The sequence below is a fragment of the Amblyomma mixtum genome, chromosome 1 (assembly GCF_055824585.1).
Source record: "Amblyomma mixtum isolate Tamu chromosome 1, ASM5582458v1, whole genome shotgun sequence".
In the NCBI taxonomy this organism is placed as follows: Eukaryota; Metazoa; Arthropoda; class Arachnida; order Ixodida; family Ixodidae; genus Amblyomma; species Amblyomma mixtum.
The window spans coordinates 16,115,626-16,140,763 of record NC_143012.1 but is presented as its reverse complement, the minus strand read 5'-3'; the positions used below and the strand labels follow the sequence as shown (position 1 = coordinate 16,140,763).

Genomic DNA, 25,138 nt, shown 5'->3' with positions numbered 1-25,138 from the left:
GCTTCGTGCTCTCCAGAGCTTTCGCCAAATCTTTTTCATGTCTATTGGCAATCAGTGCTTTTCTCACGTACGTTCACACCATCATAGAGAGCACCAAAGCAAAAAACAGAACTTTCGATGCAAGCAATAAATTCATTGCCTCTACTTCATAATACACTGGAAAACGAGACGATGTCGCATTTGCCCCAAATATATCCTGGCTAAAGTAATTTTTCGTAACAACGCATGACACAGAAGCACTTACACTCATCAAGTTAAGATAAATAAGAATTTGAAATACTTAAATGCTTGCGTTAATCAAGGGCACTTTCTTCAGTTGTGCTGCACGGCACCGAAAAAAAAGCGTTGAGCTGAAATTCGCTTCTTACTGACTTCGTCCTGGTTCATCAAGGCTCATACAGAACCTTTTTTCTCTGTTTCAGAGAATTCATCCTCGCCAGCCTTAAGTAGAGTTGCAGTGCAGACAGATATGGCAGATCACCTCAGCTTAATAGGAAAGTAGTTTGATTGCATGTTTGAAAGTTGGGTGACTCTAAGATACAAAATGTCGCGTTTTGTCTAATAACGCATGCTGCCTCAGTCTTCTGTAATATCCTTATTTAAGGCACAGAAAAACGGGTGGCATCATAATGTTCTGAATAACCCTTTCAGACCTCTTTCGGACAGGGTGGATGACAGATGCACCCTAGCTGAGGAACTGCACTTTAGCACTGGTCTCGAATGAAGTTTTTTCCTTACTGTTTGTTGGAATTACAAACAGCAGCTTACATCAACATCACAATGCAAAGAAAAACAAGGACTTGTTTGCTTACACAGTGTTCACGTGAGACATAACACCTACACAATCAACATGGCAGAAAAAACAATTTGATATTGCGAATGGGTACTTTGCGCGACAGAAAATCCGAGAGACAGAAGATGAACGGAACAAACGCTTACAGACCGTCCTGTTTATCTGCCGTCCCTCGCCCTTTATTTCTCGTTACATACATTCCGAATGGCAAAATGAACCAAGTCGTCTCGGAGAAGGTATTACTGAACAGAAAAACATTTTCAATCACTTACCATTCAAGAACAAAAACTAGTACAAGCACCAAAATTTCTACAATACCGGAGGCCACTAATGAACAACATAATCCCCACTTATAAATCAACCAAGGCAAGAAATTTACCAGACGAGCTTAAAGACGTGTGTAAACACAACAAGCACCAGCTCGGGACGAGAAGTAACCACCCTCTTAGGTACTTGAGAGACCAATTATCCCCACAGTACTTCAAGAATTGTATAGAACGAAGAAAGTAAGTCATTCTTGGAAAGACCATCCCCCCCCCCCCCCCCCCGCCCTCCCGTTTACTCTCCAGGATGAATGGCATCCCAAGGCCTGAGTGGCGTCTTATCACCCATTTCAGTTAATCACTGAAATCACTAATCACTACACTTTCCTTCTCGAATCATTTGCCTTACGTAACCTTATTACAGAACCTACCCACGTAACAAGTACTTCAAGTACTCTAATAGATCACGCTCTCTGTAATATTGTCCCAGGTGTGCTGGCCGGTACCTGCGCTGAGGTGGTAGCCGACCATTCACCCATTTTTCTTGTAATAGAAAAAGACCTGCCTTCACAAGTGCAGTTGACGCAGTGTAAAATTCGTAGTAAGATAAACTATGTAGCACTACGTGAAACATTAGAACAAGCCGACTTCACTACGGCATATGATGAAAACGTCAATACTCAGTGTAAGAACTTTTTAGACATCCTTAAAAATGCCATTGAACAGAGCTCTCTGCCGAACACTAATAAATACACCCAGCCAACGTGTCCTTGGATGAATACTGAAATATTAGCCGTGTTAAAAGATAAGGACAAATGGTATCGCAAATGGAAGCAGTTGAGAACAAACGAATACTACCTAACCCAGTATAAGCGCTGCAGGAACTTGTCTGTATCTCTTATGAGAAAAAGAAAAAAAAGAATATTATTCATCACTGGTGAAACAGGCGCATGGAAATACAAAAAAAATTTGGGATATAGTGAACGACGCAATCGGCCTGCGATCCAGTACAGCAACACTCCCTGAGACAGTTGACGAAGACACAGTAGAATCATTCAATACCTATTTTACCTCCATTGGGCCTACGGTTTCCGCGCAGGTTCATGCTGACGCACCTACGGCGAAGATGCCGGAATGTGTTAACAACAGTTTTGCTTTGCCTGACATAGACATAGAAGAAATAATCACTGCAGTCGGCAGCCTTTCAGCCGGCAAGGCGGCAGGACCTGATGCAATACCCGTTAGAGTGATCAAAAACAACATTGATATACTAGCGATCCATCTACTACACATCTTTAACCATTCATTGGCAAATGGAATATATCCTGACGAGCTGAAGGTTGCAAGGGTTGTACCTATTTATAAAGGCGGTGAGCGATCTGATCCGCGAAACTACAGACCAATATCGGTATTAAATGCAATTAATACAGTTTTTGAAAAGGTTCTTTGTAAACGTATACAAAATTTTCTAAATAAATATAACATTATATGTCATAATCAGCATGGCTTCAGGCACCACAGGTCAACGTCATCCGCAGTTCTTGTTCTTTCACAACTTATAAATTCTCACTGCATAATAACAAGCTGGCCATAGTAGTATATTTAGACATATCAAAAGCTTTCGATACGGTTGATCACACAATACTACAACAGAAATTGGAAACCTACGGTTTAAGAGGGAAAATTTGTGATCTAATTAAAAGCTATTTTACAGGACGGAAACAATATGTTGTCGTGAACAATTTAGCCTCACTACCGCAAAGCATTAATCTAGGTGTGCCTCAGGGCTCCGTGCTTGGGCCGCTATTCTTTTCCCTGTATATTAATGACCTTCCATCGACGCTGAAATATTCGAAAGCTGTAATATATGCCGATGACACTGCATTAATTTTTACAGGGGAAAAATTTAGAGGCACTTAAATGTATAATTAATGAAGAGCTTAGTGAAGTTTCGCAGTGGTTTAAAAGTGATCGGTTAACCCTTAATACTGAGAAAATAAAGTACACCTTGTTTCACTCGCGCAGGAAGAACATGAACTACGAACATATATCTGTAACTATCGATAACACGACTCTGCTGAGGGTGCCTCAATACAAGTACCTTGGTGTCCTGTTCGCGTCTGATATGCACTGGAAAGAACAAATTAATAATGTTTGCTCCAAATTAGCCTATGGTTGTCATGTTTTACTAAAGGCCAGGGACTGCTTTGATCTTCCAATTCTACGCGTTCTGTATTTCGCCTTTGTGCACAGTCAATTATATTATTGCCTGGAAGCATGGGGCGGTACATATAAAACATACCTAGATCCTGTTTCTCGCCTTCAAAAACGAGCTATTCGTATGATAACTTATTCAAATAATACATACTCCAGCAGGCCACTCTTTAAGCAGCTTCGTATCTTACCCCTATCAATGGCATATAAACTGAAGATAGCTGAAATAGTAAACAATGTAATAAAATCTAACAACCCCCTGCCCCTTAGTTTATTTAGATTACCAATGAAACAAACAAGAGCTGCAACTAACAATCTATTTAATTTACCACCTTGTTACAATATGTACGGCCGGAGACTCCTAGAATACAGCGGAGCCCATGTGTGGAATGAAATCCCGAATGAAGTTAAAGAAAAAAATAACTTTTCGGCATCTTTAAAACACTATTTAATTTCCATGGAAATGTAGGAATCAATTGTGTGTGTTAATCTTGAAGTTTTTTATTTTACACGGTCTGCGGTAGTATTGTGCTTGTTTTGTATTTGGACCCCTCACTAGCCGTAAAGGCTATGGGTCCAACCAACAGTTTGTGTACTGTTTCTGAGAATAAAAAAAAACAAAAAAGAACCTACAATTGTCTAGCCAGCCCCGGAAGAGGCATCGGTAAACCACCACAAAACATCTATTGTTTCTTTTTATAATAAATTTTCGACGGCTTAATAAATCCCGTTCTTGTTGCTCAGGCAGCTGTAGGTGAAAGTCACTTTTATACCATTCTTTTTCTGCTATGTAAAATTCCGATTCGAGAATCTTTTAACCTTTCTTCAATTGGATCAAGTCGGTTGTGCCTGGTGACATGGGCTATTGTGCAAAGACGCCGTGCGAGAGTAGTAAGACAAAAGCCAAGACGGGGCTCAGCGCTGACCATGAAAGAAGAAGTATAGACTTACCCCTTGGCAACGTTGAGAATGTGATGTTGGCGCTGGGCCCCACACCGACGCTGTTCTCGGGCCACACTTTAAGCGTGTATTCCGTGTAGGGAATGAGGTCGTTCATGTTAAGTGCCGTCTCACTGACATGGCCTGACACCTCTCCCGGCGCCCAGGCGGCCGGGGATGTGCGAACGAACCGGTATCCACTGATGCGGCCGTTGACGAACCTGCAGTCAGGTTCTCGCCAGGTTACTCTGGCTGATCTGCCGGTCCGGCTAACTAAGTGGAGCTGCCGCGGTGGGCTTTCTGGAACTAGAAGGGGTGAAACCGAGGAAGAGAGAGAAGCCGAAAAGTGGTCAACCAGGTGGGTACTCAGATAAAGACTCACTATGTCTACTGAGGAAATATTCGCTGTGCTATACGCCAGTAATGTGTAATCCTGCTGCTAAGGATTTCATCTAGACTTCGTGAGTTTGGCAGGAATCTTTACCTGATTTACTCTTCACTCTCAAGACATTTCGATACGTTTTCGGTAATGTCATATGTGATAGCTGCTTTTAGTAAACAAGCAAACAAATACTAATCATTTGAAGTATCGTCCCTAATAACAATCTATGGCTATTGTTAAAACCTCCTGTGGCAAGGCTAGAATAAAGCTGAGACTTCACGGGCGTAATCTTGGATATGGGCTTGCGTGGCAATATAAAACTGAAGAAAGAAGTATTTTTGTAGTACTAGTAATTATGCGAGTGAAATGGATGCACCAGTCGATTGTAATTTACAGACTTGCGTTTACCATTCTTCACTAGGCAGGATTCAAGGTCAATTTTTTCAGGAGCGGTTACTAGGCGGTCTTACTGCCACACATTTTGAAAGAAAAACAATTGTTTTGCCTGAGTGGTTGCGGTGGGAAGCTTTCCCACGCACCCCTTTTGGTTTTCTTCCCTTAGATGCGCCTCTGAAGCTACAACTACAGCTTTTAAACGAATGTTACAAGGAGAGAGCCCATCATAAGCACTCCGCTACTTCTGGATTTCTGTCTTACTGAGCTGCATTTGATCCTTCTGGGCGTGCTAGACATGTCATTTTAACTAAATGTGGAATAAATTCGCTTATTGTGTAATTATCGTGTATTTGCAAAGTCACTCCCATTCGTAAGTGGCCTAGTTACCGAGTACTAAAGAGCAAATATCATTACAGCTGCGAGAAAACCTCCGGAAAGAAATGAAAGAAAGAAAGGGAGTAAAGAAAAATATAGAGAGAGGGAGAAGAGTAGAAAATAAAGGAGAAATGGACGAAAGAATAGAATGAAAGAGAGAACGAAACAAAGAAGGAACAGAAGGAAAAGAAGGAATATCGAAAAATGGAAAGGAAGGAAGGAGGAATGAGAGAAAGAAAGAATAAGAAAGAAAGGAGGGAAGGAAAGTAAGAAAAAGAGAAAGAAAAAGAGTAAGCGAAAAAGGAAGGTGAAAAGATGAAGGAAAGAAAGAAAGGAAGGAAGAAAGAGAGAAAGAATAAAGGAAATAGAAGAAAGAAGGAAACAGAGAAAGAAAGAAAGAAAGAGAGAGAGAGAGAAAGAAAAAGCCGTTAGAAAGAAAGCTGTTAGAGCAACAAACCCTCCTCAGTAGTCTCGAGCTTGTAGCTTTTCCATGGCCCATCTTCAATCGTCGCCGCCCGTATCCAAATCCGGTACTCAGCCCAAGGCGTCAAGTTCTGGATGACAGCAGACGTAACGTTGCCCGCAAAGGACAAGTTGAGACCTTCGTGAGGTTGAAACTCCGGGCATTTGATCTCCTTAAGAGCGGACACTTCCACAAGCAAGTGGTACGAGCGCAGTATCCCATTGGTCACTGCGGGTGGTTGCCAGCGGAACCGGTATTTTCTTGCAGACAGGCGCTCCGTGGAAAGGCTGACCACCTTGTCAGGTGCTGATCCACGGCGGTACAGGAACGACAAACAGAAAGAAAGAAGAGTATGAAGGAAAACGATGTCTGCGTCATCACTCAACAGCTAAAGCCAGCCACAGAGCTGATACCAAGTTCAGAAACCTGTTGGCACATTTCTTCACTTGTGGGCGGCAGCCAGCGGGAAATTTAAGCATCATCCCGTTGGCTGTCTTAACTGCCCAACTCAGGTCAACCACCGAACCCACTCTAATTACTGGTCAGGGTCTAATCGCCCTCTGGCGATGTCAGAAACTATGTATTGTGAACACCTTTGTTCATGTCATCACATATCTTTGTGTGAGAGCATTTCGCGGAACGCCAGTGCTAACTGGGAAATGACACTGGAAATCATGTGAAAACTTTTTTGCAAGAATTGTTGCCGTAGAAGTTCTGGCCCTAAGTCTCACACCCTCATGACGAGCCACTCCGCTACGTCAGGATCTATGGCATCCTTTGAAGTCACGATGCTAGTTTGGTTTGGTTTGGTTTGGTGTTTATTTTCTTTCAAAAATGAAAGGGGAAGCCAAAGCAAAAGGCGGTAGGCCTGACTAGGCCTTGGCTCCCCGATACAGGCGGCAGCACACACCTTTAGCGCCTATGCAGGACAAAGAAACTAAATAATACAACAACAATATGACAAAAACAAGCATGAATTGAATACATCAATCACACCAAATAAAATAACAATATGAATAAACAAGCATGAATTAAATACATCAATGACAACAAATAATATAACAACAATATGACATAAACAAGCATGAATTGACAAATTTTATGCCGCAGGACGTTTTCATGTGAGCAAAGACTAGTCAAAAACATATATTATAGCAAGTATAGGCCAAAAAAGTAAACAGGATTCTCTTCCAAATATTTTTTTATACATTTTTTAAATACCTTAGTTGATGACGAGAATTCCCGTTCTAGTGAAGTTTGGTTGATGACAAATGGTACCTGGAAAGTTAATTTCTGTTTCCCGTAGTTAGTCCGAGTGATGGGCACAAGTTTTTTTCGTGTTCTCAGATGGTACATTATGGCAGGTCTGTCAGGTAGAGTGGCATACAATCTGTTATGGTGAATATACTGCAGTAAACGAAAATAATAAATTTGTTGTACTGGTAGAATAGCATGTTTTTTGTATAATGGTTCTGTAGGTAAATCTCGCGGTCTCCCACAATAGCCTTCAATGGCTCTTAGAGCTTTTTTCTGGAGAACAAGCAACCTATTAAAGTTACCGGATCCAGTGGATCCCCAAACAAGAATACAGTATGATATTTTGGAATAAAAAAGAGCATAATACAATGAAATCTTGAGCCAAGTTGGTATTAAGTTAGTAATTTTGTAAAGACATCCTACAGTTTTACTGAGATCTTTCACTAAATTTGAAACTTGCACATTCCATGAAAGGTTTTCATTGAACCAAACACCTAGAAATTTGTGGTTGGACACTTGTGCTATGATATTGTTTTTGTATTTTATAACTACAGCACATTGTACAGTAGAGTTGATGGGTCTAAATATTATGTATGTGGTTTTCGTGAGATTCAGGCCAAGTTTATTTGCCATTAACCAATTCTCTAACCTATTTAAATAATCATTGAACCTTATTGCTAATCTAGGCAAAGGACATTCTGTAAAAACGGCATTTGTGTCATCAGCATACATTATTAGATCGGGTGAATCAGGAATATTAGTTATGTCATTAATATATATTATGAATAATAATAGTCCCAGAATTGATCCTTGGGGAACACCTTGTTTTATAATCAGACTAGTGGAAGAGCAATCATGAACTTGCACATACTGTAGCCTGTTATACAAATAACTTCTTAATAAGTCAAGAGGTACACCACGCACTCCATAATCCGCCAGTTTTTGTAATAAAATGTCATGCTGAACGCAGTCGAAGGCCTTTCGAAAGTCAAGAAATAAACCAAGTGTGTATTTCCGACATTCAACATTATCAATTATTTTCTCTTTAATGGTTAACAATGCTTGTAACATAAGTAATCCTTTTTATAGATGGTTTTCACGGGTCAGGAGGAAAACTGCGCGCCAGGGAGGCGTCTTTACTTTCTCTCGCAGGCTTATGCGGTGTCTGAGAGGTGGGCTCTGCTTAAGCTGCGCTGGGTTTGAAAATCAGTTATGTTATCTCGTTTTCAGTGCATCTCTAGCCCAGAATGACCCTTTGATAGCACTTAGAGGTTGGTCAAAAGAAAAAGAGAAATGAAAATGTGCAATATGCTAGCTCTGGCGCTTTCACTGCATTGATTTGTGCTTTATAAGTCGCAGGTATTAGGTCACTAAACTTTGTTCAAGCATTGTCGAATAGTCGCCTAGTGAAAAAACGCGAGTTGGGCATCATCTTACCGTTCTCTTTAATAAGATCTTGCATACGGTACTCTTTGTTTACACAAGTGCTAGGAAGTCTTCAAGAACTTCATGTTCAGAAAACGTTCTTCTGCACGAAACAAAAAGTGATTTTGCATGTCGGCACCAACAGTTGTAACTGTAGAGTCCCGGCAAAAAATTTTGCGGAGCGGTGACCAAACTCTTGTCACGCCTTGCCTTGCAAAAATTAGGGAATTCAAGCATTTGAAAGTGCACAACAAAGCATCTGAGGGGAACATTTTTCCCTCCACGGCCTCAAGAAAACATGCCTTCTCTTTCCGTGGCCATACAAAAGCCCCACAAGATACGAGGCCTTCACCCTGCGAGGGCTGCACTCCCGGACCTTCTCACACCGACTCTCAGACATCCCATGCACCTGGACCTATACACACCCGACAGTCAACCTGGCGGGGAACCCTGCACGCTTGAAAACATAAAAGCACCCTGCTCACACAACAAGGGCACCTTGCCCCTACCCAAAGCCACACCTGCCACATGGAAGAAGTTTGGTTTGGTTTGGTTTATCGGGGTTTAACGTCCCAAAGCGACTCAGGCTATGAGGGACGCCGCAGTGAAGGGCTCGGGAAATTTCGACCACCTGGGGTTCTTTAACGTGCACTGACATCGCACAGTACACGGGCCTCTAGAATTTCGCCTTCATCGAAACTGACCCGCCGCAGCTGGGATCGAACCCACGTCTTTCGGGTCAGCAGCCTAGCGCCGTAACCACTGAGCCACCGCGGCGGGGCCACATGGAAGAAGTGGCTGACCAGCTAACAGGGGAACTCCAGATAGTCGACACCTTGGAAATCATAGGCTCAAATCCACCCAGTAGCGGCTATTCCTGTCATTTTAATACAATCCTTTCTTGCTTGGTCAGCTTATCTCTCATGTCTAGTCTTTTACAGACTCGAGAAACGACACTTAGGCTCACACAAGGTTGCCATCACTTACATACAAGCCCTAATATATCGTGAAATTTAAAGATCTACCTGTATTGAACACAGAAGCTATTCTCCATAACGTCGCCATATTATATCAACTGAGGCTTCATCTCGAGGGCATTCAAGTCGCCGATAGCGCCAGTAGCTCTTGAGCTCGAAATTCTTGTCCACGATAGTTAGTTTATTGGTTTATTGGGGTTTAACGTCCCGAAGCAGCTCAGGCAATGAGGGACGCCGTAGTGAAGGGCACCGGAAATTTCGACCATCTGGGGTTCTTTAACGTGCACTGTACAGGAGCCTCTAGAATTTCGCCAACATCGAAATTCGGCCGCCGCTGCCAGGATTGAACCCGCGTCTTTCGGGTCAGCAGCCGAGCGCTGTACCTACTGAGCTAACGCGGCGGGTCTTGTCCGGGATAGTCTCTTCACGTAACGCACTTACGTGCTGTACATTTAAACTTGCATTCCGCATTTTATTGCTTCACCTCATGGAGGGAGAGTGTTTCACGGAACAACTGCACTAGAAAACCACTCCTTCCACGTCTCTTTAGTCGGAAGAGAGTTCATGACTTTCAGGAAAAATCAACTCTCCTCCATTTCAGTCCCCGTTTCTAGCTCTGCTTTGAAGAAAATTTCTCTCCGCATCACCCCCCCCCCCCCTTCTCAATTAACTACTATCATCGCAGGAAAATTTTTCTTCGGTAGAGGAAGAAAAAAATTGGCAGAGGCTCAGCTTGGTTAAGCCCGTAAATTGCGAAAGCAACTTCATCCGTTTCTTCAGCCCGCATCCGCCGTGTCTACCGCCGCTCTGCGCCGACGGCACGAGCTGGAGCTCTGTTTATACAACTGGTATGACGTCACTCCAACCGCAGCGCTCCCAGCGGGAGAAGCGGGAGGCTCACCGCCCGCCGTGTCTACCGCCGCTCTCCGCCCTCCTCTTCCACAGATGGTGTGACGTCACTCCTACCGTCGCGCATCTAGTGGGAGAAGCGAGAGGCTCACCGCCCGCCATGTCTACCGCCGCTCTACACTGACGAGCCGAGCTGGGGCCCTGGTTTTTCGCAGTTAGTATGACGTCACGTCTAAGGTCACGCTAAAGATCAAACGTGTCCACCGCCGCGCTACGCTGAAGGGCTCAAACTGTGAGCAGTATTGCTTTCGCAATAAAAGGAGCGCAAAGCTGGCACAAATTCCTTACCTGCTTCCCGCGTGGTGAAGTCGTAGAACTCTGACCAGGGACCAAATTTTCCCTTACTCGCTACCAGACGTGCCTGAACTCTGTACCTTGTGTAGGGCGTTATGGGAAAGACGTATGGGTGGTTGCCGGTGGAATGTTCGTCGCCATTGTTAATTCTCACCACAGTGTCCACGATGTCACATTGCCTCTGGGAGCGTTCTGGAAGCTGAGCGAGGCGCAGTGGTTAGCGGCAGTGTACAAACACCAACAGGACAGCAACGCTGACAATGAGGCACCGTTCGAAGTACACATCGAGTGGAATCATGCTATCTATTGGATGAAGCAGTGAGCAAAGTTTGCTATCTCTTTCTATAGCTGTTAAGTGGCCCCGATTTAATTTTTGTGCTCCCCTGAGTATGCGCTATCTTTCTGTCGTGTAATGTTTGGGCAGCACGTGTGTCCAACTACTCCTTCTGAAAGGAAACCTACAGCAAGGTCTTCGATCTTAATACGTGAGAACGTAATGATTTTGCTCATCTATCGCTGAACCTACTTGTCTTCGCCTTGTTACGTTTTCAAGAGTAGGCTAAAGTGTAGGATATGCTCGGGGACAGCTTCCTGGGCCGCGAAACGCCCACCGCTGGGAACACCTGCCATCACAGGGCAGTGGCGCATCGCTTAATCGCTGCACCACTGCGCTAGGAGGGGTACGAGGACTCGCAGGGATCTGTGAATATACAGTTGAGAATGAGCTCCTATTCCCATATATGAGATTTAACCCAATACACTATCGCGTCATACCCTTAGGCGGAACTTAAGTGTCCTCTACAATTTTATTTTTGCTTCAACACTGCGGAATGCTTTAACATGACACCACTGGAGTAGGAGAAAATTTTTGTACTAGTTTTAGTATGTACCGTGCGAGTTTTCTGACAAAAGTTCCGGTTATATTATAAGTACACCATCTCCTAGGTAGGCGAATATGCTCAAGCAGAAAGCCTGTAAAGTTACGGGATAAAGTAATCTCACTTGCCACATGAGCTTAACTCTTCTGTCCGCCATTTCTTCGTGGCTGAAGTTGTGGGGTGGCTCTAGCGGGGCTGAAAATAACAGTAACAATAAGGCACTTGGTGAAGTTCGCAGAGAAGCATTGAAAGCCGATGTTAGCATATGGAGTAAATATCGATCGTTCGCACTGAATATCTCGGTTGCAAACTCAATGCAAAACAATTGCGTGTTTACTCGCACAGTGGATGCATGTCTTCGTCAAAAAACTGACGCTTATTTCGAAGGTGAATTTATATTCAGAATGGAAAATTCACACTGCGCTCAATTAAATTTTACCAAGGTTTAACGACGATTGTTAGAGAAGCGAAAGCGTTTTATGTTAACTTAAATAGAATATTTTACAAGAGGGTGGAATTTTTATTTTGTAGTCATTTCGAGTTTGTTTTCGTTCCAACCTCTCGCTCATGCAGTCAGAGCCCGCTGAAATTTCGAATCCACGCAAATAACCTGTGCTGCTCCGTGCTAAAAATGTTGCTACTTTTTAATTTCTGCTTCCTAACTAAGTAAACTACTAATATACTAGAAAAATTGGTTTCCCCATGCGTATTATGAAAGTAAGTTCAAAATTTCAGCTACCAGTGATCAAGGAGGCCAACTGAAAGTTAAATTAATGCAAAAGCTATCCCTAACTTCAGAACAGTTCAGAATTCCTTCGTTGGCGCTGCCGCACCGGAAGGTGATTGAGCAGTTCTGAATTTTACTCTAGCTTTACTGATGAGCATACCTCGGCAAATTCATGAATGCTCACTCAGGCCCATTCACAAAAGTTTGATCGACCCACGGGCTCACTCAAACTCACACTCACAGGGGGCCGGGCTCACTCAAACTCACGAACTCAGACTCATTTAGGCTCGCAACTCACTTGGGCTCACTCCGACTTCCCAACTAACTGGAGTGAACCACACATAGCGACTCATGTCTCCCTCAGACTCACGACTAACCTAGGCTCACTCACTCATTTCAACTCAATCCTCATTTGAACTCACTCACTCATTACAGCTTATGACTCATCTGGACTCACAACACACCTGGGCTCACTCATTTCGACTCACGACTCATCTGGGCTCACTCATTTTGACTCGTGACTCACCTGGACTCACTCATTTCGACTAGCGACTCATCTGCGCTCACTCAATCAGGCTCACTTGCACATTCCAACTCAAGACTCACACAGGCTCACCGTGACTCAGGACTCTTGTAAGCTCACACGTCGGACAGCTAAATCGTTTTTATGCCCAACGGCAGAAGCTACGCGCCTAAAATGCGAAAACAAAGTGTTAAAATTACGGTATTGCGATGAGCTCTTAACTGCAGCTAGCCGCCTGGCCTGGCGCAGAGGCCTAGAGGTCTGCAGCTGCCGCGCGCGGGACGTAAATATCTAAGACCACTGCGTAAGTTCTGCAATGAATTAAAACTCACTGAAGGAAGATCTGGAGCAACTACAGTACAGCAAGCCACAGCTGATATATAACAAGAGCAAAAGCGGCTATTAATCAACTTTTCTCTCCTTTCAGTAATGTTCTCGAGTTGAGCAGCCACAAAAGGTACGTGCTACCACAAATAAATGAAATTTCTCTACATCGTCACCTCGACCAAAAGGTATTCAGTATCACGAGTGCGCAGGAACTCTTCTTTATGAACGTTACAAACTCGTGCCCAATGAGCGTCATGGATTCACTTGGGATCATGGGATTGTTCACCCTCACATCACGGACTGATTTGATTTGGGAGGCCCTCACTCTGCCGGACTGAACAGGACTCAGGTCACGATCTGAATGTGAGCCCGGACACACGATTCAGATCGTGAACTGAATGTGAGTCCGGGGTTCACTCACGACTCAGTTCATGATCTGAATGTGAGTCCGAACTCACCCACAACTCAGATCATGATCTGAATGTGAGTCCGTATTCAGTCACGACTCAGATCATGATCTGAAATGATCCTGAGTGAGCCCGAGTGAGTGGAGACATGCGTGAGTTCGCCGACCTATGCTTATGCGCCTGCAGATTTATCTCTGTTTAATTGTCCTCGGACATTCAAAAAATATCGATATTAGCTAAATTTAAACCCCCTCTGAACATCTTTTTCTTGATAAATATAAAATTTTCTTACATTTCTTCAGTGAAGGTACAAATAGTAATGGAATCCTAGAAGTTTATAAAATTGCTTCGACCTTTTTCAATACCCCAAATGAAAGAGCGCAGTAGTTTCTACCACCCACTTCATTCCCAATCAAAATAAAGGAAAGTTGAACTATCAGGCATCGTTTGAATTTTCGCTTGACTGGCATATAATTTGACCGAAAGGGGAAGCCACAGGCAGCGTTCCCAATAACCATGTTGCTCAAACATGACTTATGAGGCGGTGCGTGCTACAACCTGCGGCAACGTATATTGCGTAGTAGAAAGGGACACATTTGCCGAGGCACTTCCTTGAATTCGCGTCACATAGGTCAGCATATTTTCACCTTAACCGCAAGTCCGAAGCAAAAATTTAATTCTCCAAACCTCCGCATGGCGTCTTGACCATTGACATCTTTGCTGTCCGGGAGTGCACGTGTCCGCTCTTGTCATGCACTAACACCTGTACTTGGTACTCCGTGTTCGGCCTCAAATCGGGAAGCACAAATTGCAGCGTTTCGTTTCCAGTGTCTGCGATGACGTCAGTCCTGTTCCACTTTTCTGCAGATCGTTCCTGAAAAATATTTGATTCCGGTGACATACCCGACGGAATTGAAGCTTCGTTTCTCGGAAAGGTTTGCAGTGTTTCTGCTGGTAGTTAACCATCATCGACATCATCAGCGTGTGTCCATTGCTGGACAAAACAAATCTCCCAATAACTTTCAGTGACCCTTGGGCTAGTCCATATCAGCAAGCGACAGAGACAAAACGCCTATGCACTGGTCCTAGTGCTATTGGGAGTCTTCACGGGTGGAGTCCCTAGTCCAGGACTCCTGCGGCGGTTTTGGCAGCTTGAACCCGTCCGACCAGTGAAAACTGATCCCCGGGTTCCCAGATGGACAGCGTTACCTCCCACTGCTCCGGCGTGACATTGTGTATGACTGGGACTGTAGGGCTGTGTTGGCATCCTCATGTGGTGTGATGTAGTGTGGCTGCCTCTCCGCATCTACGACATAAGGGCCTCTATGTAGAGGGGTGTATCTCACTTATGAAAAATAACCACGGACATGTGTTTGTTTGAAGGTGTCTCCAACTTAGTCTGCTATTTAGTGAGTTAGCTAGGGGGCTTTTTTCGGCCGCACTGTTCAGAATACGACTGCGATTGTTCGTAGAATTATTAGTAAACACAGAGGCATGAGGGAGGCAGACACGCGACGTCTCGTTCAAGCCTTCTGTATCAGCAAACTCATGATGAGCATTGCATAACGTTTTAAAGTCTGATTTCTGTACATTGTGACTCGCATATCTTTCCTGTGCATTGTTGTCAGTTAGGTGTTGTTATCTGTTGCTTTTCATTCATCCTTTTTTACCCGATTGCAAGATCACACGTGCCTCTGTCTTTATAAAGCCATGAAGTTTCAAATAAAATTTTAGTTGCAAGTACCGCCCTGTGTCGTCTTCTTTCTCTGTCCCGTGTCCGCTGCGGTGTCTAGCTCCTTCATTTATACTCTCCCCTATCTGTATCTCACTCGGACAGAGGAGGAGCAGATAGATAGAACAATCAGGGGTATATATAAGGCTGCCCGTCACCTCCCGAATTCAACCCCCACCAGCAAATTCCTCAAACTATGCTTGCATAACACCCTGGCAAAACTAATTGAAGCCCGCCTCACGGGGCAATACTATCGCCTATCTCGAACACCTACCGGACAGAATCTTCTGAAAAGACTCAAAATCACCCTCGACGACCAAATTTCGGATCACCATAACATTTCTCTCGACCTTGCAAAAAATCTTTATATTCCACCTCTGCCCAGAAACACCCATCCTGAGCATGACAAAAATCGTCGCACAGCTCGGGCAACAGCCCTACATAAGCACTACGCTAGGGATCCAACAGCCACATACGTAGATGCTGCAGAATATTCTACAACCTCAGCCTATGCCATCACAGTACTTAACCGCGATCATAATCCTTGCTCAGCTCTAACTCTCAATCGCGTTCAACATCCCGTTGAGGCTGAAGAAGCAGCTATATACCTGGCCATTACTCAAACAAATGCAAGATACATATTCTCGGATTCTAAATCAGCCATACGAAATTTCGCCAAACAACGGGTTCACACGCCAGCACATCGTGTTCTGAACAGTGTTGTACCACCGAGTCGGCTCATCACACTCATCTGGGTTCCAGCTCACCGCGGACACCCGGCGAATACGGCTGCACACAATCACGCTCGAGGACTCGTCGACCGGGCGGTGGACGGCCTCCCCTCGTTCCGCAATGCTAGGGAACGCATGATGACGTACAATGAAATCCCGCTACACTACCGGGGTTCCCGGCTAGTTTACTCCCGTCTCCATAAATCGCTAAATAAGGCCGAGCAAGTCGTTTTGCGACGGATTGAGACAGAGACTTTTCCGAACCCTTACCTCTATTCCCTCATGCACCCAGGGGACTATCATCCGTCCTGCAAATTATGCCAGCACCCTAAGGCGGATATTTATCACATACTTAGGGCTTGCATGCCCGTATACTCCAACTCCCCCTTTTCTGAGACTTGACGACCAGGAGAGATGGGAGGACGTGTTGCACAGCTCACAGCCGGAGGTTCAGCTCCGGATGGTGACCTGGGCCACAGAGGTCGCCAGACTCCATGGGCTCCTGGCCACCTAGCGCGACCGCGAGGGCCCACCCGTTCCTGCAACCCCATTATCCTTATCCCCACCCTCACTGGCTTCCTTTTAAGGATTGCTTTATAAAAGTTTTTTCCTCCTCCTGGAGGATAGATCCTGCTTAGTCCCTTGAAGCGCTCCAGTATTTCACCGTACGTCGGGGTAACTGGCTTTAGTCCCAACACATCAGCCTTCACTCGGTTAGTATGAGATGGCGTCCGCTGCGTGGTTCCCGGCCAGGCCGGCGTGTCCCGGTATCCACACGATGGAATGTTTTGCTTCACTTGAGCCACCTTGGCTTAGAACGTAGAAAGCTTTCTTGCCAATCCTACCGACCAGGATATTCGGACAGGCAGTCTGCGAGTCCGGGATGATTATCAGGGATTCGCCTCTTTGGCCTTCGGCTACGGCGAGAGCAAAGGCAGTCTCCTCTGCTTAAGTAGAGGTACAATTCCTTACGGTGACGCTAGCTAGCTCCTTGTGAGCGTAGTCGATTGCCGCTGCCACCATGGCTGTGTGTCTTGGGTAGCTGGCTGTGTCTACAAAGACCGATTCTTTTCGCGCGTAGCTCTACTGACCTGGATACAACTTCTGAAAACGCCTGAGGCCGGTGCTTTCACCTTCAAGATTAGCCAAGGTGAAAGCGGGACTGTCTAGCTAGTATATGTCTAAGCACATAGTCATGTCATGTATATGTCATGTGATCCACCTTGAGTCTGGACCATAAGTTTGTACCATTCATTAATTATGCAGCTATCAACTCATCACCGGACCGAATTAATTACCGTTAATTAGTTAAATGCAGTTGAAATGAAACTTTCCGCTGTAGCATTGAGTAATATGCCGTTGGAAAGCTTAAGTCAAGTGTAAAACCACTTTGCTACGTTTTTACCTTCCATTTTACTAGTTCGCAACTCGAATTAATTAACGTTGAGTGGTTAATCACAATTAAACCGAACCCTTGGAAAGCTCAGGTTGACTACAAGCTCGCTATGCTGGTTAGTGACCCGAATTAATTAGCATTAATTAGAAAATTCCAATTAAAACCAAAACCAGTCATAACCACAGAGCTAACGCTCTACTAGCCAGGTTTAACAGAGTTTAACCGGTGCCATTTTTGCTTTTTTGCCAGCTATGCACTTTTCTAACGCCTGAGCCCTTGCTTCTCTCCGGCTCCATGCAATTGTAGGTGCATGTGCTTAGGAATGGGTAGGACTGCGTTGCTGGATCTGATGTCCAGGACGTCCTCCGTCTCTTGGATCTTATTGTGACTGGTAGGGTTACCTAGTCGTCTGAGTAAGGCCCTGCCAGTGGTCGTATACAGAAGTATTTCTGAACGATGAGGAGGGCTTCTTGATGCTCTCGGTATGTGTTGGAGACACCAAGGTTGGTTCGTTTACGCGTGGATGTTCTCAGAGCTAGACTCAGCGCCATTTTTTTTTTGTCTTACGCAGCATAGCCTCTACCTGATGGACCCCTTGTGGGTTAAGGATTTGGTACGGCAGGTTGTAAGTGGCTCTACTAACGGCCAGAGCTTGTATCAGTCCGACCGTGTTGTCCTCCTTGAAATCTCGTCTTCTGTTGGCGACTGGGTTGATCATTCTGGTCATGCGAGTCACTTGGGCCGTAGAGTTAGAGAGGAGTCTGAAGGTGTAGTCCACTCGCCTACTTGACTCCTCCCTCTGCTACGCCAGACTTCTCTTGCAATCCACTTGGTTACCTTAAAGAGACGCTGAGGACAACGGTATCGAATTTTTTTTTATTAAAATCTGATAGTTTGAAATTTCGTGGCTTTGTTGCCTGTTGTCCGGCAGCGAAAGGTGCAATTATGGCTAAGACATGTCGATTCGAAGTTTAAAAACTTTTTCCCGCCGCTACGATTCAAGCTCGGGACTCTCTGATGACGAAATAGGAGAACAGTGACGTAAAGCGGTTGAAACGGAAACGAGGAGTTTGTGATAGCGGCTGTGAGCGCTGCCGCCTAGCAACAGCCTAAATGAAAACTACTGCCGGCCAGACGTTGAAGGCCTTTATCAGCCGTCGTCGCTTCGTTTATGTTTGCACCAACGTTACGATAGATCCCTTTCCCGATTCTGCCCATGAAGTTCTTGCAAAGAAGTGCAGCTTGCATTCAGAGACCTGAACACCACACAGCGTGCGATGGGATTGAGGGCTGAGGCGGCGGGTCTGGCAAGAAAGTCCTAGCGCCGAGGAGAAGGCAGCGTCGCTGTCACCGCCGAGCCACAGTTACGACTGATGTGTAGCGACTGGTACGTGCGGGCATATATAAATTCTGTTGGAATAGTCCTCGTCGGACTGGTTATGCAGTCAAGCGTCTTGGTACGTTGACGAAGCGAACACACCGAGCTGTGCGTTTGCTAACGTGGAGGCGCGTTGAACAATGGCTATACACAGCTCTTCCTTGTCGCCGTTGCGTCCCGTCACCAACTTCGTTCGAGAAACACTTAGAGAGGCACTTGGAAGTCCTCTGCTGCTTCGCCTTTGTAAATCGATGCGCATAAGAAAACCATGCAGGCACGCAGAACGCATAGCCGCGAAGCACTTCAAAACAATTCAATTCAATTAATTTATTTTTCAACTCAAGGTTGAAGGCCCCCAGGCGAAAAAGCTGTTCTGCGACAGCTTGAAAAGTGCCTGGGGTCCCATACAAGGCAGCAGTGGTTACAGACTAAATTGCAGCAGTAGCCGTATGGCTGCGTTTTGGGGGACGTCAGGGAGTAATTACTCCCTTAAGACTAAATTACAGTGTGAGTACACATCTTCAAATAATCATTCAAACAAATATAGAGTACAATAATTAACAAGACAGTCGTTGTTCATGAGAATTTCAGGTGATCGGCGTTCTGCCTCAATTCACCCTGAAGATCAGAAAACATTGCGGAATTCACATAAGTCAGTCGTACTCTAATACAATGTTAGCATGATTATAGTACACAGGTTGTTTAACGGCTTACAAAATATTGTCGCAGTTGTTTTTTACTGTAGGTCTAGAAATATACATCCCTCTTTTCTTAATCATTCAGAAGAAATAGAAGCAGGTACTGTAGGGACTGACAGAGATAATCGGTACGCCGGTGTGGTACAAAGCATTTGTCGAACCTCAGCTGGCGGCCTGTTGCGCCGCCAACTGCAAGTTTTCATCGACTTCCAACATTTAGGTTGTCTGTTTTCTGTCTTCATCGCGTGGTAAAAGTGCTCTGGTGGGGTCAGTAAGAAAACCTATATCCTTCAGTATTTACCCAACACGTAAACTTCATGGACCTTTCTCAGCCTCTGAGATCTGTGGTGTCTTTTCTCCCATTTATTCATCCTACTTGTACTCAGGCAAATAACCGCGCAAAAAGACGAGACGACGAAGGAGCAGACGCACACGATCTCCCCCTCTTCGTCTCGTCTTTTTGCGTTGTTCTTTGTGTTAGATGTTCTGTCACCAACTCGCCCAGCAATGCACTTTGACACTTGTACTTGCGAGATCGGCTTGTGGCGGCGATACCTGTATTTTACTTCTTTTTTTTTTGTACCTTGCAGGATCTTTTCTTTTTTTCTTTCCAGGAAGAGTGTTGTTTTTGTTGTTTCGGACCGGGTATTCTATCGATACAAGCCAACTTCAATTTTTCTTGTGTCCTTTTAATTACCGCTGGTTATGTTTCGTATTACACGCACTATCCATGCCCATTTCTGCTTGATTTCGGCAAAGATATCATTAATTCGCGTTTGTTCCCTAACCCACTCGGTCCTCTCCATGCTCTTGGCCCTTGTCATATTCTTTCCATAGCTCGTTTCACTTTCCTCATTTGCTTGTTCATGACTGCGTTGAATTTACATACTTGAGAACTGTGTCCATATTGCTGGGTAGCCTAAGCTTTTATATTAGTACGTATTCCTTTGCACTATATTATTTTTATATTTATTATTGCGAAGGCAATACTAATTGCACTTTCAGCCCGTCGTGTAGCGAGGCCGGTAGCTACCATATTAGCATATTGGATTGGATTGGATTGGATTGCAAAGAATTGGATTGTATAACCGATGCATCACCACAAGTCTAACCACAAGCACCACCACCAGCTACACTACCAGCTGAACCATGGCGTAGCTACGGATATTGCTTTTGGAATTACCGGGCTTAACCAAGCTAAGCCACAGTCATTTTTTTACTTAATATTTACTTTAGGCAGGAAATTTCTTTTCGTCGTCTGGAAGAATTCTGTAATGCCTGTTTTTTTGTCCATCTTACCTAATTTATCGTTTGATTCTGTCCTGATGTTTACTCAATTTTTGTCGGTAGTTTACATATTTATGACCCCTACTAATTAACCCGAATGCAAAAAGAGAAATTCAGTTTTTCCTTCTCCGCTCAAAAAAATGCAACAGCCGCCCATGTAGCTTCCTACCTTGAACTGTATCACGTAGCCATCGGGGTCTCCCTCTCCAGTGTCTCCTCTCAAGTGCGACCAAGGTCTCCAGGTCACCTCGATATTTTCTTCGTCTAGAGGCGTAGTGTTGAATCTCTTCAGTACGGGATACACTGTAAGTCAGAGAGTGAGAGATAACGGACATTTGAGGGACCAACCTTCACCTCCAGAGGACGTGTCTGTTAGGTCATAGCCTCTCACCTCGGTCGCAGAGCGGTGCATCTCTGTATCCGTCCTCGCAGTCATTGTCCACACATACCCCCCACTGAGTATGGCAGCCTTTCCCATTCTTGCAGTGGCATATTCGGCTCTGCTTGCAATCGGCGCCGTACGTTCCTGCCGTGCACTCTAAGCGTACGAATTTTTCAAAATACAGAGCGTGAGAACTGCTACTTTAATACACCTGACTCGTTATCGAAGATACCACGAAAAGTAATCCTATAGAGGAACCTTTGTTTTATCTACTGGTGTACAAAAAAAATTATGTTCAGTAGGCTCAGGTTTTTGGTGCAATTTTTCATAACGTATCGAATAACAAACGCTCACAAGAACTATTTTGATGAGGCACTTCTTTTTGAGAACGAAGTGAAGATTGCCACCGAGTGACGCTTTCTCAGTGTGAGCTGGGAAAGTTTTGCCTCTCACGTGAGTTCGCGGTGAAGGCGGAAGCAGTATTCACCGAGAATTAATAACTAAGAACACCTGTGGCTAAGCTTTCGCAGCGCAATATTAAGCTATCATATGTATATATGGTTATTATTAAGCTATCAATATTAAGCTATCATATGTGCTGCTGCCGAAAGCATAGTGCACAAAAACAACCAATCCGAAGTTATTCATATGAGGTCTTTAAGAATACAAGGCAAGCGGCAAAGACAGAAAGGCAAGGGACTTCTTGGTAGGAAACGTGGAGCACAAAATTCAAATGTCCGCAATACAAAGTCATAAATGAAGATTCCAGCGGGTTTTAAAATTTTGTTAGAATGTGCGACTACGAGACAGCGGATAGGTGTGCAAAACGATCTCCTGACGCTGATTTCAAAACATAGATAGCGATATAAATATTCCTTCAGGGCATAGGCTAGAAACTAGGACAACATTGGCATGTTAAATGGGATAGCAAAATAAATACGAAATTTTATGCATCCTTCGCAAGTGTTCTACACATCTCGCGCGCTACTTCGCGATCACGAAACAGGAGAAAAGCATACGTGACAACTCGGGCAATTTTTGTCATTAAAAAAAAAACAACTTAGAGAACTGGAAAAAAAAAGAATTTTGCAGGGCATATACCAGAACTTTACACACTAGATCCTATGCAAAGAAATGTGGCAGGTAGTTTACCACCACATTTAGAGCATGCTTTCTGCTGAGGGACAACATCCCGTACATCTTGCGCTATCAACTGATTCGTTATCGTGGAATGCTTACGGTCCGTGCAGTCTATGCCGCCGAATCCTGGGTAGCAGGAGCAGCCGTACGGATCGGGCAGGCAGAAGAGCATGCCCCAGCAATGTGCGTCACCTCCACTCAGTGCATTCACTTCGGTGCAGTTGTGGCTGCAGTTCTTGCCGAAGGAATTACCGTAGCAAACTGTGAATGTACGAAAGAAAGAATGAGGCAGAGTAGAATAGAGAAGAGTGAAGAAAAGATTGACAGAATGAAGGCAGGGAAATAGAAAATAATGAAAAATAAGAAAGTAGTGAGGAGTGATGGAGTGGAATAAAGAAATACAGGAAACAAATGAGGAAAACGAGAGAGAATTGAGAAAGAAAGAAAAATACGGGAAGGAAAGAAGAAAAGAAAGAGAGAAAGAAAGGAAGGAAGAAAAAGAAGGGAAGAAGAAAAGAAGGACTGAAAGAAAGAAACAACGATAGAAAGAAAGACAGAAGGAAAGACAAAAAGGCGGAAAAAAGAAAGAAAGGAAAGAAGAAAGAGAGAAAGAAAGAAAGAAACAACGAAAGAACGAAAGAAGCAGGAGGTAACGCGGCTGTTTGCAGAGCACTTTCTAGACGAGAGCGAAGTAGAGTTGTAATGAGGGAAGGAAATGGCGCAGTAACTGCCTTACTTGTAGCTGAACACCTTAACCGCGCCGTGGCGGAAGTGAGGACGGTGGGAGTGAGAGAAGAAAGGAAGAAAGAGGTGCCGTAGTGGAGCTCTCCGGAATAATTTCGACCACCTGGGGATCTTTAATGTGCACTGACATCGCACGATCACCTTTCCCAGGTTCTGTGGCCATTGTGCGTAGTATTGTAGAACAAAGGAACAGTGTCCAGTCCACTGCTTTTTAAAGCAGATGAATTCACTCCGGCAGGCTGATCTTCAGTTCGCACTTTGCTTCTGCCTCGCGCCAGTCGAGTCAGTCTCCGCTTCACTGGAATCGTATTTCTCATTTTTATTTTGAAGGCCTTTTCGGTCTGCCTCTTTCTAGGATATTTTTACTGCGGCATTGTTCTTCATGTCTTTTGAATCAAGACAGCAAATTGCTTCTGAAAAAAGTGTGTCAAGCAGCTTGCTTTTGTGTTGTATAGAAGTGCGGGAGCCTCCTATTTACGGCCTTTGTTCAAGCAACCTTTTTTTTTTATAGATGGTAGTTTCTCTACATTCAGCTTAAATGCGACGGACAGCTTAGAGAACTTTGATGGCTTTGCAGATGCAGCCCTTAGTAACGGATATGATCACGGAAGTTAGCATTGGTGTCATGCGCGAGGCGGTGTGACATTTAGAAATGATTTTTCCGGCGTTATTACTGCTAGCAGTTCCAGATACGCAATTTGCCTCTTGAGTAAGTGTTAACAGCGAGCCAATTATATTCTACTAAACAACGAATTCACTTTGTAATCCTAATGTGTTTCCTGCTTTGCCTGCTGATGCTTACGGCAAAAAACAAACAAAAAATTCAATGGTGCCTGCGGCAGCAAACCTTTCTGCTGTCCTTTATTCTCTCTTGCGCATCTAGGCACGCATCACATTCAGGAAAACGCATTCCGACAAACAGTTAATTAGGCTACGACAAATGTTGCGAGCTCATCATTTGATATTATGTGTACTGGCTGGCATGCTGCTGTCATGCGCATCTTGACAGAGCGTACAAAATAAGGCACTCACTATGTGTGCAGTCGTTCCCTGCGAAGCCTGGGGGGCAGATGCACTCGCCCGTGATGTCATGGCAGACGCCTCCGTTTCGGCATTGTGGACATCTTTGCGTGCAGTCGTCACCGTAGGTACCGTTGGGGCAAGCTGAAAAGTCACAAAAATACTCCACCATATAGACGCTCAAGCTGCAGAGGGCTACCATCGTGTCTTCCCGACCTATTCCGTCCGCTGGCGTCAGTGACGCACACGGAAGAGGGTTTTGTGAATTGGCGCGCATGCTGCCTACTAAGCGGCAAGTTCAACAACACTTTTTACTTCTCCTACATTGTTCCCTTTTACAGTGTAGGAGTGTTTCACATCAGCTCCACGTTCGCTTCACTTAGCTCTCGAAATGCCAACGCCGTGTGCATTACGCGCGGCCGCCGCTTCAGCAACCTTGGGGACTAAATTCATGCATGCTGTTTCAACACGCTGCCACTAAGAAACTACACGCACGACGAAAACGAAGACCACAAGTGGTGCTTCTCTTGCGATCTTCGTTTTCGCCCTGTTTGTGTGGTGCTTCGGGGTGCCGACGCCATGGACAAACACCACATGAACGTTCCCACGTAGAGTGGGACCGTGCGGTGGTCCAGGGACCCAAGGGGGTCTAACACACTTGCCGTAATAAAGTTTTCTCTCTCTCTCTCTGTGAGTAGCTTCTTAATGGCAGCGCGTTGAATCGGCCAAAGTATACAACCAACTAGCCTCATTATCCGCTTTGCTTCTAAATTCATGACATGGCATTGTCAACCAGGCAAGGCATTGTCAACCGGGCAACCGGGTACAGTTGGAGTGCAGTGGTTTTCTGTTTTTGAAAGTGCTCAAGTACCTAAGCCGCCTAGGCTCCCCAAGCAGAAGTGGTAGGAGCTGCAGTTGTTCGTCACTTTCCCGGCTTGGCTGGGCACTCAATTGGGTAGACGCCAAAACCAAGACAACCGAAACCAAGGTTCTTAAATTTTACCTATGTAACAGATAAAGACGGGCTAGTTGGTTGTTCAAGAAACAGGCGAATCTCGAAAAATTTTACGTCCGAAATCAG

General features: G+C 44.7%; 1 protein-coding gene across 1 annotated transcript in view; it reads right to left on the bottom strand.

Annotated features, from left to right (window-relative positions):
• LOC149365559 (receptor-type tyrosine-protein phosphatase mu-like) overlaps positions 1 to 25,138 on the bottom strand; it is a 90,021-nt gene that overhangs the window by 41,389 nt on the left and 23,494 nt on the right. The window contains exons 9-17 of the mRNA XM_089544180.1: positions 24,070 to 24,201; positions 22,393 to 22,554; positions 21,163 to 21,309; positions 20,941 to 21,074; positions 14,237 to 14,423; positions 11,690 to 11,760; positions 10,682 to 10,886; positions 5,820 to 6,131; positions 4,222 to 4,515 (exon numbers count right to left, since the gene is read on the bottom strand). Of these exons, the coding sequence (XP_089400306.1) occupies positions 4,222 to 4,515; positions 5,820 to 6,131; positions 10,682 to 10,886; positions 11,690 to 11,760; positions 14,237 to 14,423; positions 20,941 to 21,074; positions 21,163 to 21,309; positions 22,393 to 22,554; positions 24,070 to 24,201 (1,644 nt within the window). The remainder of the gene's footprint in view (positions 1 to 4,221; positions 4,516 to 5,819; positions 6,132 to 10,681; positions 10,887 to 11,689; positions 11,761 to 14,236; positions 14,424 to 20,940; positions 21,075 to 21,162; positions 21,310 to 22,392; positions 22,555 to 24,069; positions 24,202 to 25,138) is intronic.